We start from the raw sequence: 21104 nt of genomic DNA, 5'->3' as shown, positions 1-21104 counted from the left end.
GCTGGCTACAGTTATAGACATGTTACATCACCCCCACACAATGTGACACTCCATTTTTCTGTAATTGCTTTGCTTTAATGATACTTAAATTAATCAGACTAGACAGTTGATGAGAGATCAGCAGCAGTGGCGCCTAGTGAAAATATTCTAGGTGGAGCTGCTGGTGTTTAAAATCAAAACAAAACTAAAAACAAAAAACAACAAAAACCCACTCAGCAAAGTTAAATATATATTAGCAGAGGCACTAATAATGTGTGTGTGTGTGTGTGTGTGTAAGAGAGAGAGTGTGTGAGTTCTTTAACCTGTATATTCTTCCCCAAAGTTCTCCAGTCAAATAGTTTTTGGAGAATTGAGAGATATTTTTGAATGTGGAAGCTGTAGCTGATTGATTGCCAATAACCCTTAGAGCATTACTCCACAGTGAAGTCTCAGAGAGGTCTGATTAGCGCTTGGTAATTGGCTACATTTATGCTTCTACTATTTATTTGCTGCATATTTTCCCTCAGCAATGGTTTTTGATTGGCTGTGCTCCTGCATTGGCACTTTGAATTTTGCCTTGTTTGCACACTTGTAACATATTCATGTCTCAAATAAATAGTTAATTATTTTACCTCGAAGGGCAGCACCCTAGCACCCTCTGTGGACCAGCTGGTCCTGATTAACAGAAAATACATGGAATCAAGGTACAGAAAGAGATATTAAAGGAAGTCTGTTTTTTTTTAGCTAGGTAAAAATATCAGTGTCAGTGATTCATTGCTCACTCTTTTATCACCCACTGAATCACAAACCAGTGATTGTTTTCTCTAACCACAAAAAAAAACCTAAAGCCTGACCACAGCTTTGCCAGCTTGCTTTTCTACCTTCTGTAAGCTCTGCATAAGGGTGGGCAGAAATCCATAATATTATATGCTCCAGCATTCAGTAATAATTATTGAATGCTGAAGCATGTCATTAGTGATGTTCCTGGGGCCTATGGGTGTTTTTACTTTTTCAACATCAAACAGTCTTGCCCAGGGGACTCAGCCGGGGGTGCTCAGTCCCCAGCCTTCATCCCAGTTGCATGAGACCACGGGTATACCCTCTTAAACTAGAACCACCTTGCGGTAACAGGGTAACTGAGCCCGCGCAACAAAGAATCAAATATTTGATCCTGTCTATTTAAAATAACTCAGATTTTTTTCTGTTTATTAGGCTGCATTTTCCCACTTAAACCTATGCTCATGTTGAAAAAAAAGTGTTTATCTCCACTGTTAAGGCTGGACAAGTGAACAGTGCAGTTCTTAGTTTCAAGGGCTCAATTGCCCTTCAAAGCCTAGATAACCCACCATTTCAACCCTGTCTCTGACATGGTACTTAGTGTGCAACCTTTCATATGCCTTGTCCACGCACTCTTTCCAGAGCACTGTCAGTACTCCATGACTTGGTGGAATTTGAGAAGACGATCATGCCAAAGTCAGTGCTGTGAAAGCTATGACTAAAGAAACAAGAAAAAAGAAAACTAGGCAAGCCTAGTTTAGCCAGACCGCCATTATAGCCATTGTCACAGAGTTATTACTGACATTCCAAAATACATACCCTTGCATTGGAAGGTCTGGAGAAGCTTTGGAGCTTCATATCAATGTCTTTGTTTACATGTGGTTTTTATTATGTGATTGTGTTGTACATAAGATATGGAGGGCAGGACTAATAAATGCAGAAATTAAAAAAGGAGCGCAAACATTTGTTCATAATACATAACCCAGGAATCCGTTTTTTTTTTTTTTTTTTTAGTTTTATTTGAAAATAAATACTAGATGATCAACCACCAAAGAACAAATAAGACTAATAATATTTTGTTGATTTTAAGAATTACAATTACTTATTTGTTTAATGTAACTGGTTAGATTAAAGCACATGAATTTTAAGCTGTGTCTCCCCTACAATTCCCTTTATAATATTTTACACAAAGACACACACTCCATACAATAAAACAAATTCAGCAGTTGTCCTTTCTCTGTGAGATATGATGTGAGTGTTAATGTGGCAGAGTTCATGCTGAGCTTGTGAACAACGACGTTATATAACAGGGCCAAACACAGCCCCAGAAACACACACAAACAAAGCATGTTCCTGTTTTATTGTTTATTCGACCCCATCATTTACAATTCCCTCATTGGTGGAAAAGTGTTGTGTGAAATGTGGCTGAACTACAACATTAGGATTCAATCAGTCAGTCTGTCAGCCAAGTAAATCAATCAGTCAGTCAGTAAGACCCAGAAACCTCACCTGCTTGCCCAGACCTACTCTGAGCTGCCATGATGCATGTCATTGATCTAGGCTGTGGTGTATGTTTTTTTTCAGCCTTGCTGAAAATGAGGGTATTGCTTGCCTGCCTGATGGTGCTTGCAGCCATTGTTGATGCCTGAGGCTTCAACTCCACAATGGCTTTAAACACCCGGTTTATTGCCACCAGCAATAGCAGCCTTCATCAAAAGCTTAAGATATGCTCTAATATTCCCCTTCCAGAGCAACATGGAAGGATGGGGTTTTGCCATTCCACAGACATAGAGGTTTGCAGGATTGACAAGCCTTCATAAAGAGCATGAACCAAGAATCAGACTTGGTAGTAGACTTCATTCTAGATTTTAAAACAGGTAACCCTACATTGTACTACAGATGGGGCGCACCATCCTAACTCATTCTGGCTTGTTCTACGCCTACTCCAATCTCACCCTGGGTCAAATTGATTTTTTTTTCTGTAATCCCATTCTCATTTGGAATATTGGGAAAACCTGGACTGGGTCAGCTGGGCCAGTAGCAAGATACCTCACCAGAGGCTCTGTGACTTACAGTTTTGTGTGTTACATACTTCACATTCAAAATTGGATAATATTTGCAAAATGCAACCAGATTGGACTGTGAACACACTGGCAATCTTTCCTTTGTACTTCTGCCAGTCACATAAATGTTCAAAAGTCTTGACCCAGTTTTTAGTTTTATTGGATTTTACAAAAAATATCCCAACTTTTTCAGAAACAGAGTATAGGCCAAGACACTGAAATTGGCACATTGAACAAGTACATGAAGATATTTTAACAACACACTGATACATATCATCATAATTTATGTTTTTGAAGTTTTATAAGTTGTAACATATTCAGATTACTAGAAGTGTAACATTTAAAAAATATTTTCAAAATTCTACAATGCTTTTATTTCCCTTTTGGTGGCTGGAATAAAGCCCGGTTCACATTAGGTAAAAAATATTTACACTTCATTTTTCTTTAGTATTTCTTCTGGGCATTTACCTCACATCTCTCCTAATCTTGTAATACCTAAACTTTGCACACACAGTAGTTTACGAGCAGAGTCAGAGCCTCCTGAAGTCCTCTGTCAAGTTTGCCATCTTCAGCTATGAATATGTGCTATGGGGTCAGCATCCATCCCAGACAAAAAAAAGGAGAGATAGTTTAGGTGCCATCTTGGCCAGCGTTGTAACCTTTTGAAATGAGTAATCCTGGACTGCAAAATCTATGGTCAGTGTTCACAAAACCGTAAAGCCACTTTGAGCTTCACCAATAGAATTACAGCCTTCAAAACCAACAGCAGCCAGCATGAGTCGATGTAAAGTGAGTGGACCCCAACAAGTGCAGTCAGCCATACTGGGAAAGTCTGCCAGACTAGAGAGAGAGAGAGAAACCAACCCAACCCTGGTCCAACAATGATATGTTGGAAAAAGCTCCGGTTCCACATGCTTATACATTTTGCTATGATGAAGATATGTAAGATTTCATCTACTCCTAAGGCAGATTTTATTGAGATTTTGAATGTATTGATGATGAGGTAAGATAGGGTTAAATATTACACATGTTGGCTTAAATCTTGCCTCATTTTCTTGAAAACTGTGTCTAATAAATATATAGCACACCCAGAAGACATGCAGTGACCATGACCAACTCCTTCAAGAGCGTGCCCTCCACTCAGACAGAACCCAACACAAACACACACCCATCTTGTTCTCATTTGGACAAATAACATCCATTTCCAGTCAGGTCAGAGGTGACAGGAGGTTGACGGCATGGTTTGTGTTAGAGTAAGCTAAAGAAAAGCAGCATTATCTTTCATGTGTGGTGGGGAGCTTAGGAGAACATTTGCAGGCTCTTCAACACATGAAAGTCTGCTTTCGTTGCCACTACGTCAGCTCCTACATTTAACAGATCTGCATTAGGCCTGACTGTGGTCTCCGTTCAGTCATCAATGACAGCAGTTAGCGTAATCAGTTAAGAGTCATTGTTTTGTTTAGCTGGGGGGGGGCATGAGCTTTGCCTGCCATAAACAAGGACTACTGACGTGCAGACTGACTAATTAAATGTTTACAGAGGAGATTATCGGCCAATAACGGTAGCTCTACAGTCAGACCGTTCAATCAGAAGATCACCACTCCCCCTTCTCACTCAAGTGAACCAAACGGAGTAGGGGAGGGCGGGACTAGTTTGTGAATGAAACGCTTCTTGAAATTCTATTTAAGCTCTAGAAAAACAAAGTCCTGGACATTTGTGAAATTCCACCCTGACATTTTTTTAAGTCTAAAAAAGAGGACATGTCCGGGTAAAAGAAGACGTCTGGTCACCCTATAGTTAAGGCTCTTTAGAGGAGACCAGATATTGGACAGATTTCACTTATATTTCCTTAAAGGTGCATTGGAGTAAAATAATCTATTTACTTTGTCATAGTTGAAGACAGTTTGGTATATGGAACTGACAGTGAATCTCAAGTGCTCTTTTCTCTGCCTTAAAAGAAGGTCCTGCATAAGCAAAAGAGTGCAGCAAAACAGGCATATTCCAAAATCATCTGTTTTATAGCAGTCTTGGCTGACTAATGATCAAATTCACCATTTCCACTGATGGCATGTTTAAGTTAATTATTTTTGAATGTCATATATATAAACATATTTGTAATCACATATTATTGAATATATAAATATGTTCATTCATACATTCATTTATTTAGTTATACATTCATTCATTTTCTGTTACTGCTTCATTCTCTTCAGAATCATGGTGTGTACTGACCCTACCCAGGATCACTGAGCACAAGGCAGGATCACACCCTGGATGAGCGCCAGTCCATCACATTCTAATTATTAGCATTCTCTCAGGCAACAGAAATTTGTGGAGACAAGAGAAATCTCTGAAGTGGTGAAGTTTTAGTCATTTGCTCCACAATAAGTCTCTTAAAGTAAATGAGTTCGTAAAACCGCATCTGGGCAAAGACAAAATCATATGCAGAATAAGCAGACATCAGAGAACAATTTAAAACACAGAATTAAGCATTCTGTGGCACCTTTAAAGTGAATGGTAATGGACCAAAATAATAATCTGCTTTAGAGAAATGTGTCTGGGTCCTTTAATGTAAACTTGCTCTAGGAATCTGTGGTGCTATTATCCAGATTTGACTACATTGTTGATGTAAGAGAAGTTTGATTATCTTTGGAAATTGATATTGATATTGATTTTCCTCTTATTTTGTGTTGGACATCTCCTTTCTTATACAAATAGGTTATTTTATATCCTGAGAAGTTAAAATTCTACTCTTGGCTAATTTGACTGTAAACTATATAAGAGAAGTTTAATCTCAACTTTTCTTAGTACTGTAAATTAATAAAATCATACCGAAATTTCAGTCAAATCAAATTATTGCTGAGTCAAAGATTGATACCCCCTTTGATGATTGCTCGTTTAGAAACTGATTATCTTTCTCTCAACACCGAGATTCTGCTGCTCCTTTTCTGACTGATTAATGGGCGGCACGGTGGCGCAGCAGGTAGTGTCGCAGTCACACAGCTCCAGGGGCCTGGAGGTTGTGGGTTCGATTCCCGCTCCGGGTGACTGTCTGTGAGGAGTTGGTGTGTCCGCGTGGGTTTCCTCCGGGTGCTCCGGTTTCCTCCCACAGTCCAAAAACACACGTTGCAGGTGGATTGGCGATTCGAAAGTGTCCGTAGGTGTGAGTGAATGTGTTGCCCTGTGAAGGACTGGCGTCCCCTCCAGGGTGTATTCCCGCCTTGCGCCCGATGATTCCAGGTAGGCTCTGGACCCCCCGCGACCCTAAATTGGATAAGCGGTTACAGATGATGGATGGATGGATGGATGACTGATTAATAAGAATCAGCCAGGGAAGCGCAACAATTAAATGAAATTGGGATCAGATTCCACTCCTTTTTTTTTCCTCCTGCTTACAATTACGTTGTTTCCTGTGATTACAGACGGGTGCTTATGTTTTCGCTTGCTGCCCACTACCAGTTCCTCTCTTTTCCTGCACAAACTACCTACTTGTACCTTGCGGGCATCCCAGACTTACAGTGAGAGGGAAAGAAACCTGAGGATTTGTGATGGCCTCATCCGCTTTGATTGGGCCACTTCTATATTCAAAGACATAGTGCAGCAGAAAGGCATTAAGTGAATAAGCAAATAAAATGAGATACATATGGGATGATTAGCATCAGACAAAAGAAGTATACACAAGTTGCGGATTTTCACTATTTACCATATATCTTACATTGACATTCTGCATCAGCATTCGTTTGTTGATTTATATTAAGATATATTCGCTGCTGGAGTACAGAAAGCTGATCTGAGTGTCAACTTAACATCCAAACTGGGTACCTACGGGAACTAAAACCAAAAAGTGATCATATTGTATCGTACAAATCAACTGTGCACATATAAAATCTGTTATGAACTGAACTTGATACAGTTCGGTGAATGGCTATAAGTGGGAACACACTTGCCATTTTGATTTTTGATGTTTTCTTTTGATATTACTGTAAAGAATCATGTGAGAAAAGACATTACTGAGGAACCAGAACAGAGCAGTTTGAATTTTGCAGTGGTGATTACACTCTGTACCCATTGTGCAGAAAGATGTTCACACCTTGTGTAATATTACACGAAAAAAAGGACGCTCTGTAGCAGGTGCATATGTCAAACGTAGACTACAGTAAATAACGCCCCCAGATATGGGCTGCATTCTTTATGGTGAGGCAGCATGATTCAGTACCTCGGAGGTGTCATCCAGAATTAACCATCCATTATCTCAACCTGAATAAAGTTTTTCTTATAAGGAGTACACCACTTTAAACCCTTCAGACGAAATGTTGGCAACTCAACAGCACAAATTATGTATTTGATTGTTTTTTTGGACTTCATTGGAAGATAGAAGTTTTTAATGTGTTAATTGATCATGTATGTATTACATGTATGTATTATTACTTATGTTAATATATTTTAATCATGTGGAAATGATTTACATATCTGAATCCATTCAATTAATTACTTTTATTTCCATTGTTAAAAAAAATGAGCATTTACTTACACTTACCTATCCATCTGGACATGCTAGTCATCACTGGCAGCATATTTACTGAGTCTACAGATCAATCAATCAAAGCAGCTTCCAAGAATGCACTCACTTTCTGGGAGAGACACTGCCACCCACTGGAGACTGGTGGAGGTACAACAATGATTAGTTGAAGGTGGCAAAAATCCAAGTTTTATTTGGACACGCAAAAATAAGATTTGTACATTTGAGAGAAATGATTAACAAATGGAAATCCTTTAATCATTTGGAGCCATACATTTGCTTTTTGGTCAAATATGTTGGGAACCCATTGTCATTATGACATAATTAAAATAACAGAGAGCCTTGCTGGCCTTGAGTGCAGAAAAAAGCAGGATATGTTTTCCACTGCAGCACATTTGTGTTTCAAAATGTCAGAATAGAGTTGATGAAAAAATATTTCTCATTCATACAAAAATACACTTTATATAGACAAATGTCCATGCAGCGGATTGCTTAGTGTTCCTCCTCCTTCTAAATGCCATTTTGTCATAGTGGTTCTGTCTTTAGGTGATATTTCATACATTTATATCATTGTAATTGTTTTAACATGCAAGAACATTTCATTTTGGACAAAGGTTGTATTAGTCCTCTCTCGTTCTCCCTGACCGCGACCCTGAACAGGATCAGCGGGTACAGACAGTGAATTAATGAAAAAAAATCATTTTCTCTGTCTTTCTCTCTCTCTCTCTCTCTCTCTCTCTCTCTCTCTCTCTCTCTCTCTCTCTCTCTCTCTCTCTCTCTCTCTCCCTCTGTCTGTCTCTCTATCTCTGTTTTTCTCTCTCTGTATGTATCATTATAATTCTCAGACAGACATATGAACTTATAAAAACACATTGGCAATTTACCATTCAGGACAGAGTTAAATACACCTAGACTAAATACATTCAAACTCAGTTTTTCATACCTCCACAAATTTAAAGTCACCAAATTTTCAGTTTGAAAAGTCAGCTAGAGCATCAACCTTGTTCATATCAAAGGCAATTTTAAAACTATTAGAGGCATATTTATTTCCACTTCAACTCATGTATGTAACATTTGGAATTAAATAAATGCTACATTTTTCAGGAAAGGTGCAAAAATTAATATAAGAAACACCATCTCCGATGTGAAACACAGGACTGGAGACCATGTTTTTGCACTGCTTTGATGGGAATATAGGTCCTCATGAAGGAGGAGGATAAATTAGAGAGATACTGAAGCAACACCTCAAGGCAACAGCCAGACAGATGAAAGTTGGTTGCAAATGGGTGTCCCAGTGGGAAAATATCTTAAGCATTCCTCCAAAGTTGTGTAAAAACGGCTTTAAAAAAAAAAAAAAAGGTGAATGAATTTGAGTGGCCAACAGGAAGTCCTGACCCGAGTCCCCTAGAACATTTACGGGCTGACCTCAAAATATTGGATATAAACACCATAAACCAATGGGTCTCTTAGTTAGGAACACTTTATAAATGCCAATTATTATTATGATTATGATTATTATTATTTTAAAATGACTTTCTGTGGAAATAAATTCATACCTTAATTTAACTAACTAACAATTAGAATAATGGTAAAAAATGTGTGGAATTGTGTACATTTCTGAAAAACATTTCTCTAGGTGCATGGTTTGGTATCAATTTTATATAAAAAAGCACCAAACAGTATTCAGAAGTCATGATTTTCTAACAACAATCATTCTAAAATATGCCATTTTGTTCATTAAGAGATTTCTTAAATATATAAACAAAGATGTTAGCATTAGAACAGCAACTCTGTCAAATCATGAGGAAAATAGCACATTAACAAAATTAACTGTCATTCATTAAGACATTCCTTTTAAATAAAAATTAGCAAATGTCTTGAAAAGCTTTGTTGAATACATAAAACTAGTAAATGTCATACTTTCAGATTTGAATTCTATGTATTGTTGGTATCTGCTTTTCATTAAGAGATTGTGTGTTTATTAAAAGGACAAGGACAAGTTCTCAGATAGAGCAGCGGCATGTGGGAAATCTTGAAATGAGGTGACTAGCCACATGCTCTGATTTATCTGTGTTTTTTCAACAGACACACACACACACACACACACACACACACACAAACACACACACATGCTCATCGTGATGTTTAACGTATTAACAAAACATACATAGGAATTCAGATGTGTAACCTAAACACAGCTGGACTGTCCTCTTCTCCCACTCACAACACTGGACTGTTACTCTGCAGGTTGTTAGACCTAATACTATTTTATATAACTTCCTTTCATCTGCCTCAGTATTATCTGCAAGACATTTGCTCTAAAACCTTACCTTTATTTTAGTCTCAGAAACCAAAGCAAATTATGAAACGTGAAGCTTGGGTAAAACATGTCTGAAACAAACCCAGGGGAGAGCTATAAGGTGGGGAGATATCTGTATATATGTTTATAGAATCTTATAGTAGAATGTGTTTATTTATCAAAGTATTGAAGTAAGGCATCACTATAGTGAATTATAAACAGTCACTGACTATTTTTAGATGTGAATCATCAGGTGGAAGTTTAGTAGTATGTTGTAATGAGGGTAATTTTGCCTGGAAACAAACACACATATCTCATGAATATTTATCGCGATCCCATTTCCTGTGCCTCATCAGTGTAGGCATTTAGGAATGAGGAGGATTGAAGCAGTGTGTGTTTTTGTTATTCAGTCTGCTCAGTGCCGTTAGCTCAGTCAACCAGTGTGCTAGAAATGGGGTTATCAAGGACAGATTAATCCTGTTGGGCAGTGCCATGCTCTGATGTGGCGCTGAATGCTTCCTTGCGGCACTCTCATCACTGCTGCCACTGAGCACGTGGTGTGACAGTTAAAATCATCCCCAGAGCCCCACTGCCCAAAAACAATGGCCCCCAGCAAATCCTCAGGGCTGGCAGGCTGGAGCGAGGTGATCCAGAGGGAATCTGTCGGCTCATGGATTCTCTTGGCGGTACGGACAGGAAGTGAGGTGCACACTGGGTAGCCAGGCCAGTAAGGCTGGGTGGCTTAAGCACACAGAAAGGCCTTTATTGTTTGCATTGTGAGAATGGGGATTTACTCCACAAATGAGGCAGTCTAGTGCACGTTAATGTGGCTGGATGTCTTTTTTTCAGGTGCATAATAATAATTATATATATATATATATATATATATATATATATATATATATATATATATATATATATATATATTTCATGACAGAAACTAGAGATATTAGGCATTATTAGGCATATTATGTTTTATTTCCTGACTAAAGTGTTTCTAGACTATACACTTATAATATCATAACAATAATATCATGATAATAAATGATAACATTGATCATGTTTAATGAATATACAAACCAGATTCCAAAAAAGTTGGGACACTAAACAAATTGTGAATAAAAACAGAATGCAATGATGTGGAGGTGGCAAATGTCAATATTTTATTTGTAATAGAACATAGATGACAGATCAAAAGTTTAATCTGAGTAAATATAACATTTTAAAGGAAAAATATGTTGATCCAAAAATTCACAGCGTCAACAAATACCAAAATAGTTGGGACAAGTAGCAATAAGTGGCTGGAAAAAGGAAATTGAGCATATAACGAACAGCTGGAAGACCAATTAACACTAATTAGGTCAATTGACAACATGATTGGATATAAAAAGAGCTTCTCAGAGCGTCAGTGTCTCTCTGAAGCCAAGATGGTAGAGGATCACCAATTCAACCATTGTTGTGCAGAAAAATAGTGCAGCAATACCAGAATGGTGTCACCCAGCGTAAAATAGCAAAGACTTTTATCATCATCAACTGTGCATAACATCAAAAGATTCAGAGAATCTGGAACAATTGCTGTGCGTAAGGGTCAAGGCCGTAAAGCTCTATTGGATGCTCGTGATCTCCGGGCCCTTAAACATCACTGTACCTCAAACAGGAACGCCACTGTCAAGGAAATAACAGAATGGGCTCAGAAATACTTCCAGAAAGCATTGTCAGTGAACACAATCCACCGTGCCGTCCGCCATCGCCAGCTGAAACTCTACAGTGCAAAGAGGAAGCCATTTCTAAGCGAGCTCCACAAGCTCAGACGTTTGCACTGGGTCAGGGTTCTTTTAAAATGGAGTGTGGCAAAATGGAAGACTGTTCTGTGGTCAGATGAGTCACGATTTGAAGTTTTTTATGGAACACTGGGACGCCATGTCATCCGGACCAGAGAGGACAAGGATAACCCAAGTTGTTATCAACGCTCAGAAGCCTGCATCACTGATGGTATGGGGTTGCATGAGTGCTTGTGGCATGGGCAGCTTGTGTGTCTGGAAAGGTACCATTAATGCAGAGAACTATGTTCAGGTTCTAGAACAATATATGCTCCCATCTAGATGTCATCTCTTTCAGGGACCACCCGGCATTTTTCAACAAGATAATGCCAGACCACATTCTGCAGCAATCACAACATCATGGCTACGTAGGAGAAGGATCCGGTACTGAAATGGCAGCCTGCAGTCCAGATCTTTCACCTATAGAGAACATTTGGAGCATCATAAAGAGGAAGGTGCGACAAAGAAGGCCCAAGACGATTGAACAGTTAGAGGCCTGTTTTAGACATGAATGGGAGAGCATTCCTATTTCTAAACTTGAGAAACTGGTCTCCTCTGTCCCCAGAGTGTTGTAAGAAGAAAGGGGGATGCAACCCAGTGGTAAAAAATGGCCTTGTCCCAACTTTTTTGGGATTTGTTGATGCCATGAAATTTAGAAACATATTTTTCCCTTAAAATGATACATTCTCTCAGTTTAAACTTTTGATCTGTGATTTGTGTTCTATTCTGAATAAAATATTAGATGTTGGCACCTCCTCATCATGGCATTCAGTTTTTATTCACAATTTGTTTAGCGTCCCAAATTTTTTGGAATCCGGTTTGTAATAAAAACAGCAGAAAATTAAGGAATTAATCATTTAAGGCCAAATAATCCTCTACGCCTAATGTATGTAATCTTCAACGTGGTCAGCAACTAGTCTGAAGCAAGTAGCAGTAGATGCAACACATTTACTAAACTCCCCTGAGGAGAGTACATGATTTATCCATAACTGATGGTAGAAACTGGCTTTCGTCCTGCCAAAACATAGACAAATGCAGGCAAAAGCCCACATATTGCTTAATGCTCTGTTCCTCCACCATCCTTTCATTTTGCTTGTTAAAAAATTTGTGGTTTTCCAAACAGGCTTCTGTGCTTGGAATCAAATTGGTTCAAACCACAAAACCAGCAAAAACGGGCTTTTTCCACTTAATGATTTGTAGACAAACACGGAATAAAGCAGTAGTTGCTTGAAAGTAGAAAATATACCACAGAAAAGATTTTATTTATTTTTTTTAAACAAATGCCTGTGTTTTATAAACGCTGGACAGTTAAAGAAATTAATAGCAAGGCAATATTAATTCATCCATCCATCCATTGTCTGAAACTGCTTATCTAGTTCAGTGTTGTGGTCGGTCCGGAGCCTACCTGGAATCACTGGCGGGAACACACCCTGGAGGGGGTGCCAGTCCTTCACAGGGTGACATTCACTCACACTCTCACACCTACGGACACTTTTGTGTAGCCAGTCCACCTGCTGACGTGTGTTTTTTTGGACCATGTGAGGAAACCAGTGCACCCGTAGAAACCCACACGGACACAGGGAGAACACAGCAAGGCAATAATAAAGAATTCATAGACTGTAAAAATAAAGAGTATAAACTGTAAAATAATGCTGTGAAGTGAAGACAGATAATGGTTTTTATTTCTTGTTGATGTTTTTGTTTTTGCTGACGACAACACCCTCAAGATGAGTGAAAATTTGACTCTCTGTCATCAACCTGTCCTGTGTAGTGTGGTCTGTGTAATATTTACTAAACTAGGTATGAAGTCTAGGCCACATTGTAGTTAACTTTTAGAAGACTTCCCTAATGCCTGAAGGACTCACCCAGTTAACAAGACTGTCAGCATATTTTTTTTATATATTGCTCACAATGCTAATTGTGTTGGGGAGACCATTATGTAATGAATGGGTGTCATGTTATTGTCTTAGTAAAATTTATATTGGCAATTGTTATGTCAAGTACGAGTGAATCAGACCCAGCAGTGCTGCTGGAGTATTTAAACACTGTATCACCTCACCTTGGTGGACTGTTCTCAATCCAGCAGTGACACTGATGTGTTTAAAAACTCCAGCACAGCACTGCTGTGTCTGATCATACCCGCGCAACCCACACTAACACACCACCACGTCAGTGTCACTGCAGTGCTGGGAATGATCCACCACCCAAATCATACCTGCTCTGACCATTGAAGGACATGGTGAAAAGGGCAAACAATGTATACAGAGCAACAGATGGACTCCAGTCTGTAATTGTAGAACTGCAAGGTGCTCCTGTGGACAGTGGAGATTAATTGGTGTAATTATAAAAACAATGTGCTAAGAAATATCGGTTAATTCAAAATGTATGTTGAGTGCAGTGAAGCTAGCAAATCTACTAAAGGAAAGAACATGTGCTGTTCAGTGGATCTTCTTTTCAAAGTCAGAATGCGCTGTAGGGTGGTAATTGTGGGTAATAGAGGGTCTGGCTGTATGGCTGGGAGCAGGGCTTCCTATCTGCTCCAGGTCTGTGTCTGGAGACTCAGCTCGGCCCTCATTGGAACCAGGTGGCCCTTCAAATTACACCTAATTCTGTCTCTCCCTGCCAGCCATTAATTGTAGGGTGTGAAACTCATGTAGTCTGTGAGGTTAGTCAGTGTGTGTGTGTGTGTGTGTGTGTGAGAGAGAGAGAGAGAGAGAGAGAGAGATGTGTGTGGAATGTACTCACTCCCATTTGACAAAGGCAGACTTGGGACTTGGGTGAAATCTGAATTCAGGCGGTCATGAGTGACCCCACCTCTTCTCCACCCTACAGACCCACACACAAACACTTATTCACTCTCTTCATGCTAGTGTGGACTTAAAATATAAAACAACAGGCATCTGTCTCCCTGTTACTTCATCACTGCTCACAGGGACTCCCAATATCAATACATCAGTGCTTTTACTTCTGCATGTCAAATTTTCTATGTAAAAGGTGCTGTGTTTGAGTATTAAATTACTGCTTAATGTCGCCACCATGTGGAGTTTTAGATTTAAGCAATTGCAAAATTATATATATTATACACATATTATATAATATAATATGTGAAATAACACACACACACACGTACACACACACACACCCTCCCCGTGTCCGTGTGGGTTTCCTCCGGGTGCTCCGGTTTCCTCCCACGGTCCAAAAACATGTGGATAGGTGCATTGGCGACTCGAAAGTGTCCGTAGGTGTGAGTGAATGTGTGTGTGTCTGTGTTGCCCTGTGGCAACACCCCTCAAGGGTGTATTCCCCGCCTTGTGCCCAATGATTCCAGGTAGGGTCTGGACCCACTGCGACCCTGAACTGGATAAGGGTTAGAGATAATGAATAAATGAATGATGGGATAATCAGACTGTGATGAAATCATATAAAAAACGCCCCTTGTTTTTTTTTTTAACATCTGCAGAAGTATGCCATGGAAACAATTGCTATAAAAAGTAGTGCATTTACATTTCCGTTACCTTTTAATTAACCTTAAAAGCACATTTATGAGCAAGCTTTTTTTGTCTCCTCCTTTCAGGGTCAACCTGGAGCACTGGGGCCAGATGGGCGCATTGGGCTTGAGGGTGCTATTGGGTATCCAGGACCCGTCGGGCCCAAAGGAGAAAGGGGCCATATTGGTCGGTCAGGGCCCTCTGGACCAAAAGGGGATAAGGTGAGATCATCAGGTTATTGATTACATATTTGCTGTTTCACAAGTTTATTCACACATTTATCAGAATACGACAATTACTGTATAATATTCCTTTATGTTGCACAATGGATTCTTGTTTGTGCATAATGTAATTTAAAGCATTGCAGCTGTCATTTCAATAAATGTGTGCCACCAAACTGAACTTTACATTTTTGGATAGGGTCCCATGGGTGTTCCTGGATTTCCGGGTAACGATGGCGTTCCTGTAAGTAAATGTCCTGTTTTCAGATTGCAGTGCTAGGTTTTTAATCCAGTTAAAAAGATTGTGGGCTGGGCTGAGAAGCATTTTACAGGTTTTAATTGCTAGTTGTTTTTTCTGAACAAGTTTTATATTATTTCTCCTACAACAATAATTAACATTAGCTACATTTTTTGTTTTTTTATTTGTTTTTGCATGTGTGCTAGGGTTAGGGTCAAGGGAAAAAATGAGCATTTAGAAAAGTCCCAATTCTTCATTTGAGTGTCTCTGATCATGGACCTGGCAAGGATGAGGTTAAATGAAGCAAAACAAATACAAAAATATCTAGAAATGTAAGGCAAACGAGAGAAAAGAAAACAAAAAGAACCAATAGAATAAAACAAATCCAAAGCTTCTGCACACACGCTTCTCACTGAAGTCTACTCCTGTTTACGTGAACTGTTGTTAATTCTCATTTGAACAGAACAAAGTCTGAAAAAGGTTGTTCCAAAAAAGGCCTGTAGTGCAGTGCCATTTGCTCTAGAGTATGGAGCTATTTTAGATTTGAATGTTTCACCTTATGTAAACAATCGTTGCTGTTTTAATATTTCTCTATTTTACCTGCATTGACAATTACCTATAACCTATTTGGCTTCAATTTTTCAATTCATTTTTTAAAGCCTACAAAACCACTCAATATAGCAGCAGTCCAGTCTCACAAGCATCTTTTCTTAATAAAATGCTTCCACAGGGTCACCCTGGTCAGGAAGGATCAAGAGGACTTCCAGGCGCAGACGGCTGTAATGGAACACAGGGTGACCCTGGCTACCAGGGAGGGTTCCCAGGGCTGCCTGGCAGAGCTGGAGCACCAGTGAGTATGACAATGAACAGGGTTAGATGTCAGGCAAATAACAAACAGATTTATTATTGCCTGAATTTGTGAGCTATCATGGGTAATTTTTTTGTGAAATGTTACTTAACATTCCGTATTTTGTCTGTTTATTTGTTTTAGGGGTTACCTGGCCTCAAAGGGCAAAAAGGAGAACCAGTGTATTTTTCTATAGGCATCACGGTAACAAAATGTGCACTTGTTTTATCACTGAAATGAAACAGTATATGTAATAATGTTTAAAAGCTGTGCAAACTGCAGACGCTAGTGTCGCAAAAAAAAAATAAATAAATAAAAATATAGTAAATAAATGTCAGCAGCTGTGGAATCATTTATTTATAATAAATCTTTACTGATAATAAATTATCACAAATGAAGGCCCTGCACCTTCTGCCCCTACACTGGATTCATTTTGTCTGTATTTAGGCAAGTTTTCATACAAAAATACAGATACAGCTGGCGCAGAGCATTAACTCTGGGCAGTGTTGGCAAAAAGTATGGGAAGTTTTGCCAATAGTTCAAGCGAAACACATCCATTGGTAAAATAAGTGAAAAGTGTTCTCTGTTCACTGATGCTCCAAATCATTTATTGGCCTCACAAACCAAAGCCATTTACAACACTACCTCTTTGGTCTTTTTCTGTAGTAAATAACGTTACATTATCACAACCTCCTTCACTGTCACCATGTTTGATGTTGTCAGAATCTTTTGACTCTGAACTGCCCTCTAGTGGAGGTATTGCTTAATACCCAATTCAGTGTAAAGGATGTATAAAGGTATGTGCAGTGATGGTTATAAGTCTTGAAACAGACTATTTTAAATTGTTTTACCATGATAAATCAGCAGTTTGCCAGCTGAAAAGCATTTTTATAGAAAAATCATTTTTGTAATGATGTATACACAGCAATATACAAAAATTGATTTTTTATGTTTTTGTAATGTAATGAATTTTTGAAGGTTTGCCTCATTTTCAGTAAAGGTTTTTTTGTTTATCTTTAAAATACTATGCATAATAAATGTATTGTTTTGTTGAATCATTGTTATTGTTTGGGTTAATTTTTGATAATAATTTATATATAATTTATATAATGGATAAACCAAATATGGAATACTGCAAAAATGTATAATAATAATAATAATAATAATAATAATAATAATAATAATAATAAATCTCAGCTAAGTGGAGTTGCACTTACACAACTACATCAAACTTGATTTGTCCTTCAGGGTCCTGCTGGTCTTCCTGGCCCTGAAGGTCCAATTGGTCCAACTGGTCCCATGGGTTACCCTGTATGTACCCCACATTTATTTTTATTTCAGAATACATCCATAGCATATCAGATACAAGTATTGTTTATTATTTAAAATCTATTATACATCTTCTCTCTCTCTCTTTCTTCCCCCTCTGTTCAGGGCCCCCCTGGTCCACCAGGGCCTCCTGGGCCTACAGTAAGTTGGAACAAGTCACATACACAAGTAATATGAGGTTTATCAGAACAGCTGTGACCTTGAGGATAGAGAACAAACTTGAGGCCGGAGGGCTGCCTGTTCAATTCCTGGGACTGGCAAGGAACAATTTATTCATGGCTGAAGTGCCCTTTTGCAAGGCACCTAACCTCCAGACTGCTACCCAGGTGCAGAGGTGGTTGGCAGCCCCCTGCTCCGGTTGTGTGTATGTTCACAGCCCCTAGTGTTTGTGTGTTCACTACCACAGAAGGCTCAAATGCAGAGAAGCAATTTCCCTATGGGATCAATAAAAGTGGTTCTTCCTCTTCTTGTTTTCAAGAAGGTGATGGCAGTTTTGTTGTATGAACCCCTTACAAATCTTACTCTTTACTCAGTCAAGGCCACAGTATTGTAGATAATGGAGAGTTTATCTGGACTGTAACTTTACTGTTGGACAATGAAAGGTACTCATATAGCTCCTGTGTCATTTGAATATAACAGGGTGACCAGACGTCCTCTTTTACCCGGACATGTCCTCTTTTCTAGAAAAATGTCCGGGCGGAATTTCACAAACGTCCGGGATTTTGTTTTTCTAGAGCTTACATAGAACTTCGAGAAGCGTTTCGTTCACAAACTAGTCCCGCCCTCCCCTACTCCGATTGGTTCGCTTGAGTGAGAAGAGGGCGTGGTGAAATCTTAAATCCTAAAATCTTCTGATTGGACGGTCTGACTGTAGAGCTACCGTTATTGGTCGATAATCTCCTCTGTAAACATTTAATTGGTCAGTCTGCACGTCAGTAGTCCTTGTTTACGTCAGGCAAAGCTCATGTACCCCCCCTCATCTCGAGCAGCTATGCCGAAGCGGAAATGTAAGTTCTCGGATGAATTAAAAAAAGAAATTCCCATGTTTTGTGTAGAAAATAAATGTGTAAAGGACCTAAAAGCACACATAGGTTCAGCTAAGAATACAACAGCAGTGAGGGGCGTGATCTCATCAGCCCCCCCAAAAAAAATGTGTCCTTTTTTTCACCATCTCAGATCTGGTCACCCTAGAATATAATAATTGCATCTGGGATTTTAAGTCATTTGTCTAATGCATCAAACTTATCTAAATACGGTAAGAGAAAAATCAGACCTTAGTCTATTCACTGAGTTATAATTCATAGTGTGATAAGTAACTATTCTGCTTGTTTTGTAGGGAAACCCTGGTCAGGGTTACCAAGGAGAGAGAGGAGCTAAGGTAACTTTTTCCATTAACCAACATCAACAAATCATTTTATAATTGGACAAATTTATAATTAGTCTCTTCTTTTTTTTGGAAATCTTGTACTGTATGTCTGTTTCTTCATAAAGTGATTTATTTGAAAATTCTTGCCTTTTAGATAAAGGATACTGGTGTGTTTTTATGCATGTGTGGGTGTGTGTGAAACTTTCTAGTTTGTGTATTGAAATGGGATGGAACTGCATGTGATATAACAGCTATAACTGATAACTTGCCCAAGAACATAATCCAGATGAGACGTGAATACTCAAATCTAGTAGACAGAGACTACGATCTGTCAGCTGAGAATGCACCCTCAGTTTATGACACCCACTATGTTTACATGAGCTCAATATTACACCTGTGATTTGCTTTTGCAGGTGCAAGTTTGGTAGAGCATATCCACTGTGATGAAAACAAATCAATTAGCCCAAGGAAATTTCATTATGCAAAAAATACCTTTAGTGAGCTTCTTTAATGAACAAATAGTGAGTGGAGCAGATCTGGCTAGCATGTTCGTGGGTATAGTGATATCAATGCTAATGGTGATTGAAGGCAGTTGTTGCCAGTTTGAATTACAAAATTCTGACAGAACACTAACTGTCTAGCGTTCATTCACCATTAGTTGTTTTGGGTCAGCTTTCACTTTTAGTGCATCAGGGCTGTTGTGATTGAATCTCATGCATGCTGGAGTTAATTAAATTAATGAACCGTACATGTATTATGCCCTTTCCCTTGATATTATGTGCTGATGTTTTTACCTTTCTATTCTATCCTTAGTTTCAAGACTCTACATCTCAGTATGACGAGTGTTGTATTTTACAACCATAAAGCAGTATCATTAAATCCTTAATGAATGCTATGTACATCTGAAGTTAATGTAATGAAGCTATTTGGTAAAAACAGTTAAAGCTCTAAATCTGTGTTCTGTTGTGCATTTGTGGGGCTGCTGTAAGGTTTGGGCCAGGACTGCTGTTTGGAATTAAGTGATATTTTACTTTACATCCCTACTCCCTCCGACCCGTTAAAGTTACTTATTTTATCTTAATTTAATTCATTCTAATGCAGCTATTTATTATTGAAATCATTCCTAAATCAAGTGGTATAATTACTGTAGAATATACAGACAATTCTTCTTAGGACATAATATAAAAGAATTCCATAAGCAGCGCCCTCCAGGGTGTTTTCCTATGGAAGCAAGTCTGTCTCATCAGTCTTTGAAATATCACCTTTGATTTTGTAGCACTGAATTTTTTTGCACTGAAATTTTCATCTGAATTTTGTTTCTTTTGAATTTAAGTCTTCAGGTTTCCACCTCTGAATATTTTGCTTCGCAGTTATACATCTGAATATAATTACTCTTGAATTGAACTCGTGAATTTTCAAGAACAACCCTAACCTTATACACACCGACATTCAGTGTGTAAACAAACACAACTTTATGAATTAAACTCTGCACTGTGCGATATTATATTTGTACTACACCTTCTGTAAAATCAATTACAGATTCTTGATAATCTGACAATTAAAAAATAAAAATGCCATAGGACATTTACTCCACAGTTCATGTTTCTGCTATATTCACAGTAAAATGTCTTCATCTTCAGGACATCAATAGTCTGTTATATTGTGTCTTTAATGAGACTTTCAGATTTCTGAGACACTTTGAAAATAAAGAGATAATATCCGCGGAAGGAAGCTAAACGTGTAGTTTTTCCACGGTGTGGAAGTTGTGTTCGTATTTCGCCATCTAGCGGCGACAGAATACAAATACTGCACCATTTAAAGGTGAAAGAGAAAATCCTCATGAATCGATTGCTCATCCTTGGTGACCCGGATGTGACTCTGAGTTTCTGGTATCTGTATTTTGGTGTCTGAATTTCGTCTACCGAATTCGAGCAAATATACTGTTTGAATATTTTTGAGCTTGAATTTTTTTATCTGAATTTATTAACCTTGAATAACAGTGAAAACGTGCTCTTGAAAATTCACGAGTTCAATTCAAGAGTAATTATATTCAGATGAATAACTGCGAAGCAAAATATTCAGAGGTGGAAACCTGAAGACTTAAATTCAAAAGCAACAAAATTCAAATGAAAATTTCAGTGCAAAATAATGCAACGCT

General features: G+C 38.5%; 1 protein-coding gene across 2 annotated transcripts in view; it reads left to right on the top strand.

Annotated features, from left to right (window-relative positions):
* Positions 1–21104, top strand: part of col4a6 (collagen, type IV, alpha 6) — a 127669-nt gene that overhangs the window by 60761 nt on the left and 45804 nt on the right. For both annotated transcript variants that reach the window (XM_066681240.1, XM_066681241.1), the window contains exons 5-11: positions 15032–15166; positions 15366–15410; positions 16135–16254; positions 16396–16455; positions 17500–17562; positions 17686–17721; positions 18917–18958. In XM_066681240.1, coding sequence (XP_066537337.1) covers positions 15032–15166; positions 15366–15410; positions 16135–16254; positions 16396–16455; positions 17500–17562; positions 17686–17721; positions 18917–18958 — 501 coding nt within the window. The remainder of the gene's footprint in view (positions 1–15031; positions 15167–15365; positions 15411–16134; positions 16255–16395; positions 16456–17499; positions 17563–17685; positions 17722–18916; positions 18959–21104) is intronic.

This window comes from Hoplias malabaricus, chromosome 9 (genome assembly GCF_029633855.1).
Source record: "Hoplias malabaricus isolate fHopMal1 chromosome 9, fHopMal1.hap1, whole genome shotgun sequence".
Taxonomy (NCBI): Eukaryota; Metazoa; Chordata; class Actinopteri; order Characiformes; family Erythrinidae; genus Hoplias; species Hoplias malabaricus.
This window is presented reverse-complemented; position numbering and strand designations above follow the sequence as displayed.